At 40.1% G+C, this 9,492-nt stretch overlaps 1 protein-coding gene across 1 annotated transcript in view; it reads right to left on the reverse strand.

Moving 5' to 3' along the window:
• Nucleotides 1-9,280, reverse strand: part of pth1r (parathyroid hormone 1 receptor) — a 45,113-nt gene extending 35,833 nt beyond the window's left edge. The window contains exon 1 of the mRNA XM_053515641.1: nt 8,822-9,280. Coding sequence (XP_053371616.1) covers nt 8,822-8,896 — 75 coding nt within the window. The 5' untranslated portion in view covers nt 8,897-9,280. The remainder of the gene's footprint in view (nt 1-8,821) is intronic.
• Nucleotides 9,281-9,492: the final 212 nt, after the last annotated feature.

Consider the following 9,492-nt stretch of genomic DNA (forward strand, 5'->3'; position numbering starts at 1 on the left):
GAAAAAGAAAACAGAAGGTAAATTTAACTAAGAAAGAATAAAATAAAATATAGAATTAAAATGAAATAACATAAATTTACAGGACCGAATATACAATATACGAAACATATATGAACTATATATGAAATGATAATATTATCATGATATTAGTATACATATGAATATATAACATTAGCAATAAATGTCATATTAAAATGATTATGCAAGTTTATCTTTTACTGAAGTGTGTATAATTTATAATTTAATTTTTTTTGTCTCTATACTTTAATAATTTCAACTAAAACTGTGTAATTAAAAATCAAACAAATAAAGTCAACGTGGCTTCAAAGTAGCAATTTAACATATTTCTGTAAAATAACCCCTGATAACCCTCACCCAGGATATGAACCATCTAGAGTTGGAAAAAATGAAACAATTAAAAAAAAAAAACGAATTTTGTCTAAATAGGAACCAGAACACTGACGCTCGTTTTTATAAATATAGCAATTAAATATTAAAATAAGTAATTCAAGGATAGTTAGTAACTAATAAAAAACATATAAATGAAAAATATGAAAAGTTGTTTTTAATCAAACTAGTATTTAGGATTATTTTTCCCATAAATGCACAAAGACTCAGAATCACTAAATAAGTAGTTAATTCCTCATTACTGTCACACCTCTTTAAATGATTTACACTGTGTGTGTGTGTGTGTGTGTGTGTGTGTGCGTGTGTGTGTTTTCATCACTTCCTGTACGCGGAGGAGCAGATCTGAGCGTCTGACCTTGGGCTGCTCGTCCGTCCTCGCGTCGCTCCTCTACAGCTGCGGGTTGCCATGATTGCAATCAGACCTTTTTCTCTTTTTTTAAAAAATAAAATCTCAACCTTGTCGACCCTCAAAGGAACAAAAGCTGCTAAAGTGTGTGTTTGCTGTTTATCTGCACTCTGATTGGCTGAGAGGCTGAGAACTGTTTATAGCACCATGCGCAGCTTACACTGTCTGATTGACCCTCGTTAGATAATTAGCTTAACGAGGAAATGTGCCTTGTTTTCTGATTGACGCATATGTGCACACACACACACACACACCAGATCTTATCAGTGTATGCTACATGAGAATTAAGCCTGTGTGTTAAAGCATGAACAATCCACGCGTAGAAGGTTAGTCATCATCTACACCAGAGCAAAACAACAACAACAACAACAAAATTAAAGTGTACTCATAGCCCTTAGCTAGAATATAATCTCACAATCTACTGCAGTAAATCTCACGTCAACACAATTTTGCCACATTAGTCATCAATTCCGAAACAAACAAACAGAGAAATATAAATAATTGTAAAAACAAAGTAAAAAATAACAGGTGCTTAATGTAATATTAGTGAGTATCTGTATTAAACATCAAAACTCTAACTATAACACAAGAAAAGGGATACAAAGATAAAAAAGATGCTGGCATTTGCATCTTATGTTATATGTCCCAGACACACACACACACAGACACACACACACCTACACACACACAGCATTAAGATCATAAAAGGCGTCTCAGAAATCTCTCAACACAAAAACACAGCTTCAGGATATTTATGTGCGCGCGTGTGTGTGTGTGTGTGTGTGTGCGCGCGCGTGTGTGTGTGTGTTTTTACCGCCACGTTTACAGCCTTTTTTATTTTTAGTTTTTTTTGCATTTTATGGTGCTTTTATAAGACAGTGGGGGGAGAAGGTGTGAAAATAGCAACTGGAAAGCGTGCTAAAGCAGCTTGTCTTTAAATACTGTGAGATCATGTAAATACTATGAAAGTCGTGTGTGTGTGTGTGTGTGTGTGTGTGTGTGTGTGTGTGTGTGTGTGTGTGAATAAAGAGCGAGACTGTGGTTTTAAAGAGGGTTTAGAAGGACTTTACAGTTTTGCCCTTATTGAGGAGAACGTGTGTCTAATTGTGTAACTCAAACACTAATGAGCACATGTGCTGATGTTTGTTTGTTTGTTTGTTTGTTCGTTGTGTAATTAGGTTGTCCCGCTTCAGCCGTGCTAGGCCACATTAGAACCCATCTGCTAGAACCCATTAAAACCCAACCTGCTAGAACTCATCATCATAATCATCATCATCGTCTTGGTCATCATCACTATTATTACTATCATCATCATCATCATTATTATTATAACCATCAGCATCATCATCATCACTATTACCATCAGCATCATCATCATCACTATTACCATCAGCATCTCCATCACATCACACCATAATCATCAATATAATTACTATCGTCATCATCAAAATCCTCATTATTATAAGTATCATCATCATCACTCAGTTTATAATCATCATCATCATCATAATCATCTTTATCATTATCATCACTATTGCCATAATCATTATCATCCTCCTCATTATTATAACCATCATCGGTACCATCAAAATCATCATCAGCATCATCAGGATTATAATCATCACCACTATCTTCATCATCGTTACTATTACTAATATCATCGTCACCATCACAATCACATGCATTAATATTACTATCACCAACATCGTTATTATCATGATCTTTATCATCATCATCATCATCATCTTCGCTGTTGTTACTATCACCATCATCAACATCTTCATCATCATAATCATCACCACCATCAAGACGTTCCTCATCATTCTGGTCCACATCTCCATTCTCATCATCATCGCCATCATCTCTATCATCATGACCACCACCATCATCTTCATCATGACCATCATCATCATCCTCATTATCATCGCCATCTTCCTGATTATTAATATCATCATCATAGACTTTATCATCACAATCACCATCAGCATCATCACCTACTTCTTCATCAATACCTACAATATCACCATCATCCACATGTTTATCATCATCATCATCATCATCATCGTCACTGCCACTAGTAAATAAAAGCAGCTTTCCAAATTCCAAAAACATTTTTTAAAAATCTAAAGAGAAATATATGAAATATAAACAGCAGATGTAAGTGTCTGCTGTAAATCTGTGGACCTGTTAGAACCAGTTCTGTGAGGTCTAGTGTCTGAGACACGGCTTTAAACCGCTCAAACTCTGAGTGATGCTAACAATGAGAGGGAATTTCCTCTAGAGAAAAATATTGTGGACTTCTCCTTCCAACAGAGAATTCAAAAGTGTGTGTGTGTGTGTGTGTGTTGTGAAACCGCTGGGAAAACTTTACAGCAGAGCTAACAATTCCAGCTATTCTGTATAATTACATTCTGGAGTCTGTGTGTGACACACACACACACACATACCAAACTTTAGTTCCTGCTAGCTGAGCATGCTAACATTAGCATTTGGAGATAATCAACTAATTTAGAAATTATCATCTTAAGCAGCACAAAGAACAATATCAGTTATATATAGGTTTGTGTGTGTGTGTGTGTGTGTGTGTGTGTTATAAAAACCTGTGGAAAAGCCAAGCTCTGTGGTGTGACTAGCGTCAGAATCTTAGCCGTGCAATTATGGTACAGAGAAAAATTTCCGGACTCTGTTTTCTGTGTGTGTGTGTGTGTGTGTGTGTGTGTGTCCACAAAGAGGGACCCGAAATGATGAATCATAAGCTGTTCTCGTCTTTTATGGTGAACGTAGGCGAGACATTACATTTCTCTGGCTAAACATGATGCGTAGATCTGTTTGGGGTTTTCCATGACCCGGGCTCCGTCCCAAACGCCCCAGTTTAGGGCTAGTTAGCATTCTGAGTCGTACACTAGATTGTTTAAGGAACAAAAAAAATCCATTCTAAGACACATGAAATTAAAATATTAACTTAGAAGCTAACTAATCATGCGGATACCACTCCTTCATCTCTCTATTGCTAGCTACCGTGCAGCTAGCTCAGATTCTCAGCGGCATATTAGCCATTTTTAAAACATAAAGCACCTCATATATGACTAACATAAACAGGCATGGTTTCACGAGAAAAGCTAATGCTAGTTAGCATTCTTAATAGAACAAGTTTTGCAGATAAATATAAATAAGTTTAGCTTAGCCAAAGATAAAATATAAAAAAAACTATTTACTATATCAGCTTACAGAGCACTTACATACAAACGTATGCTTCTTGTATTCCTTAAATAGATAGATAGATAGATAGATAGATAGATAGATAGATAGATAGATAGATTAAATTATTTAATTTACAGACTGATTAGCCAGCTCAACAACAAAAAACATTACACACATGCTAACTGCTTAGCTAATGCACATTTTACATATGCATATCGAATTCAATGCTAGCTGGGTCAGAAAGTTTTTGCTAGCTAGGTTAGCCAGCTGAGTATTTATATTTAGCAAGCGTATTGTGACGGACAAGAACTGGGCCATATTACATTTAGCTTAGCATTAAACAGATTTGTTCTGGGTAACGCTGCACTTATGCTAGCAGGTTGTACGCTAACAGTGTTGAGCTCTCTTACAGCTAAGTTAAATTTGTGACTTTAGTGACTGATTTCCACCACAGATCACAAAATAGCTTAGCTAGCTAAGAATTTGGAAAACAGGGAACACACACACACACACACACACAAACACACACACACAAACTTGCTATGGTGGTGAAATTTGCAATTTATTTGTGACTTTCCAGGTTAGCAAGCGAGCTAATTCTCCAACATCAAACATGAATAAATAAATAAATAAATAAATAAATAAACGCTCAGGATTGCAGAATGTAAAAATCTCATTATCTTTCTCTCACACACACTCACATATACTCACACACACTCACATATACACACACACACAGGGCTGTGTGTAGTTCATTACAGACTAAGCGCTGAGTCATGCGGCTCCAATTAACTTCTCACTAAATGTGTCGATTTTCCTGCGAAAGTGAACAAACTGAGGAACAATGTGACTCACTCGGGCCAAGTCTCTCGCTGCAGTGCATTTTGGGTGATTAGTGTCTACATTTGAATGGCCATTGTCTAAAACTATGCTTAACATGTGTGTGTCCCAAACCACACGCCTTAAGCATTATATAGTCCACTGTGGGCGTGTCCCGAACCACACGCCTTAATCATTATATAGTCCACTGTGGGCGTGTCCCGAACCACACCCCTTAATCATTATATAGTCCACTGTGGGCGTGTCCCAAACCACACGCCTTAATCATTATATAGTCCACTGTGGGCGTGTCCCGAACCACACGCCTTAATCATTATATAGTCCACTGTGGGCGTATCCCAAGTACACACCCCACTCAGTATATTCTTCACTCTGGGTGTGTCTCAAACCCCACACTCTATTCACTATATAGTCCACTGTGGGCGTGTTCCAAACCTCGCTCACTATTCACTACATAGTCGACTGTGGGCGTGTCCCAAACCTCGCTCACTATTTACTATATAGTCGACTGTGGGCGTGTCCCAACCTCGCTCCCTATTCACTATATAGTCCACTGTGGGTCGTTTTCCAAACCTCGCACCCTATTCACTATATAGTCCACTGTGGGTCGTGTTCCTAACCTCCCTCCCTATTCACTATATAGTCCATAGTGGGTCGTGTCCCAAACCTTGCTCACTATTCACTGTATAGTCCACTGTGGGCGTGTCCCAAACCTCGCTCCCTATTCACTATATAGTCGACTGTGGGTTGTGTTCCAAACCTCGCTCCCTATTCACTATATAGTCGACTGTGGGTCGTTTTCCAAACCTCGCTTTTTATTCACTATATAGTCCACTGTCGGTCGTGTTCCAAACCTTGCCCCCTATTCACTTTATAGTCCACCATGGGTCGTTTTCCAAACCTCGCTTTTTATTTACTATATAGTCCACTGTGGGTTGTGTTCCAAACCTCGCTCATTATTCACTATATAGTTGACTGTGGGCGTGTTCCAAACCTCCCTCCCTATTCACTATATAGTCCACTGTGGGTCGTGTTCCAAACCTCGCATTTTATTCACTATATAGTCCACTGTGGGTTGTGTTCCAAACCTCGCTCCCTATTCACTATATAGTTGACTGTGGGCGTGTCCCAAACCTCGCTCCCTATTCACTATATAGTCCACTGTGGGTTGTGTTCCAAACCTCGCTTTTTATTCACTATATAGTCCACTGTGGGTTGTGTTCCAAACCTCCCTCCCTATTCACTATATAGTCCAGAGTGGGTCGTGTCCCAAACCTCGCTCCCTATTCACTATATAGTCCACTGTGGGTCATGTTCCAAACCTCGCTCCCTATTCACTTTATAGTCCACTGTGGGTTGTGTTCCAAACCTCGCTTTTTATTCACTATATAGTCCACTGTGGGTCGTGTCCCAAACCTCGCTCCCTATTCACTATATAGTCCACTGTGGGTCGTGTTCCAAACCTTGCCCCCATAGTGCACATGTAACACCAAAACATGTGAGTTGAAAGAAAGTGGGCGGGGTTTAATATCAGAGGGATCAAAACATCTACAGAACTGTCACTACAATCCTACACATTCTTATACACAACAAACGTATTTGCACTCACACACACACACACACACACACACACACACACACACACGAGGACTCATTGTGATTCTTTTTATGTTTATTTTCCATCTCACGCTCAGTTTTAACATCCGTCCATTACAGACCCCAGATTCACCTTCTCAGTGCAGAGGTGCTGTTTGAGTGCAGTAATCAGCCCTCAATCTCTAACACACACACACACACACACACACACACACACACACACACACACAGTTTCTCGACAAATAAAAGAACACATTTCAGGTTCCGAGCACTTTATGGGCACCAAAAAGGTAACCTCTCTCCTCTGTGCACCTGCCTGTTCTTCCCTCTATTCTCTCTTTTATCTATCTTTCCTTTTCTCTTTCGAAATATTTCATTTGATAATTAAAACAACTGTGAGAGAGACACAAGCTCCTAGCTCCTCCTTTTTTTCTTTATTTCTTTAGTACTTTGAGTTCACCTGTTCACCTGAGCTAATCCTGCTGCTCTCTCTGTGTTTCTCTCCTTCTGTGTGTGTGTGTGTGTGTCAGATAGATATTCCCTTTTATTTATAATTCCCTTTACACCACAGCAACTGTAACTGTACCTTGGTGCACCTGCAGGTCTGATCAGGTCACACGGAGTGTGTAGATTGATGAACACGAACGGTGTACTGTATGTTTCTATGTGCTACCAGCACCTTGTCTAACGGGGTGGCCCGCCTCGCCCTGGTGGCTGTACTGGGGTGGCATGGACACCACACGGACGCCACACTCCTGAGCAATAGTGTGTTTGTTTTGTCTTGTAAGATTAAAACATTCGCAGTCCTGCACTAGTACAGCCGCTTAACAAATTCAGTCTCATTAGCTACGAGGAGTTAATAATGACCTGAAACGTAACACCTTCAGATAAACAATGCTGCTAAGTCCGCTCGGTGCGGGAGCAGGTCACTCATACGTTAGTTAGTACATGCAGATGTATGTCACAGTGGGGTGTTGAGTTTTCTATTATTATTATTATTATTATTCCAACTAGCATTCAGTTCATTCAGTTTCAACTGACTAATAATAATAATAATAATAATGCAAAAATGAATGGATTTCTATGTAAAAATCTGTTTGTTTTCTTTTGTCAGCTACCAAACAGTGCTCCATAGCTCCCGAACATTTTACCCAATCTTCCCGATATAAAATTCGAACCCGGCAGGACACCTCACTCTTTGGTTTTTGTGCGTAACTGTGCGAGCATTGACGTGAGAATGGCACAGGTATGTCGATCCTGAATCTCTGCCTCTCCAGTGCGAAATTCCTTTCATTCTGTATGGACTGAGTTTGCAGAGAGTTCAGGGCCATATTTGAATGGGTTAATTAGTTTTGATCGGCATGCTTTTTTTCAGTGGTAGAGACTTTTATGCCATTCAATGTGACGTGATCTTTTTCTGAATAGCCCAAAAACAATCACGCTAGAAGTCACACGGTACGAGCAGTGGGGTTCGGCAGGGGTCCTGAACAAATCCGTATGACCCCAACATGGTGCATTACGTGCCGTTCTGTAACGCTCTGGAGACCTGGAGGAAGATTTTGAGGGAGATACAGAAACTGAATCCTAAATCAGAAGAAAAATGGAATTTTGGGAAAACCATTTGTCTGATTCCCAAACAGTGTTTTTCACATAAGGAGCGATTGATTTGTACCATGCACACTACATGCACATGGAGGCTTTGGCACATGACGTTGCGTCCAAACAACGATCTACGATTGGCTTCCATATCTGATTCGATCCGTGATCCGTGATCGATCTATCTCTTCGAGGCAGACTCGGGCATGATTTACAAGCCTGAAACTACTGTGTTCTCACTGATCAAAATAAACCAGCCTTTGGGGTCAGGTTTTGTTGGAAACGATTCTGGGGCCCTAATGGTAAAAACGCCGTAAGAGCAGCCCGTTCCCAGGGGGAGGACGGATCGGGCTGCCTGTATTACATGTCAAAGTGTTTGCACAAGAAAAGTCCAATAATAATAACATGTAGGGCATCCTTACCACCACTACCACTACTACTACTACTACTAATAATAATAATAATAATAGTACATTTTACTCGAGGTGTCCGTCATGCTTTATGCTAAGGTGTGCCATGCTTTATCTCCTCCCATGCCCTCCAGCTGCAAAGAACTTTACACTTAGGTAGAAGTTATGGTTCCGAACCCAGTATCAATATCGATAACTTTATTTCTGAGAGTATGAGTGTGCAGCGTGTAATTACATTCAGATCTCCAGGTAAAAGTGTGTATTACGCATATGCAGTAGTTCCCTGAGCTGCAGGGCATCATGGGACGCGGTGACACCTGATGATTCAGTGTGAAAGTGAAATGCAGGAGTTGGAGGAACTCACCAGGGTGAAGATGATGATGATGAGGGTGACGAAGGGGACGAAGCTCAGCGCGTGGGGCGCCGGTACGGATCCCATGCCTTCTCTCCCAAAAGACTTTCACTCCGACGAGTCAGGATCGCTCCTCCACATTAACTTTCAGTCGAGCTCGGCTTGCTGATGTTTCTCCGTCATGTTCGTGCACCACATGGCAGGGAGTGACCCATAAAAACACAAAGTCTTAAAAGCTTTTTTGTAAAAAAAAAAAAAGAGAGAGAGTCTGCTCTCTCTCTCTCTCTCTCTCCTTCTCGTTGGGCTAAAATCACATCCACATGGTGCTGAAACTATTTACGTCCCCGTTCAGGCTGCTGCGGTAGGAAGCTCAAATGATTTCTTTGTGGAGAAAGAAAGCAGGAGGGGCAGGGACATATATTTTCCCCCCTTTTTATTTTTAGCCGTTTTTTTTTTTCAAACCCCCTTTAGAAAAACATGCACACACACACACAGACACACACACACGTAATAATAGTAATAATAATAAAAATAATAATAAAGCAGCGCTCCAAGTCTGAACCCCACAATTTTCTCTTTCAAGGCAGATCAAACCTTCAGCTTAACCACACTGTACATGCTCAAACATCTCTGCTTTCCTCAAGCAGCAGGACGCATGCAGTCTCACACACACACACACACAC

The sequence above is a fragment of the Clarias gariepinus genome, chromosome 1 (assembly GCF_024256425.1).
Source record: "Clarias gariepinus isolate MV-2021 ecotype Netherlands chromosome 1, CGAR_prim_01v2, whole genome shotgun sequence".
Lineage (NCBI taxonomy): Eukaryota > Metazoa > Chordata > Actinopteri > Siluriformes > Clariidae > Clarias > Clarias gariepinus.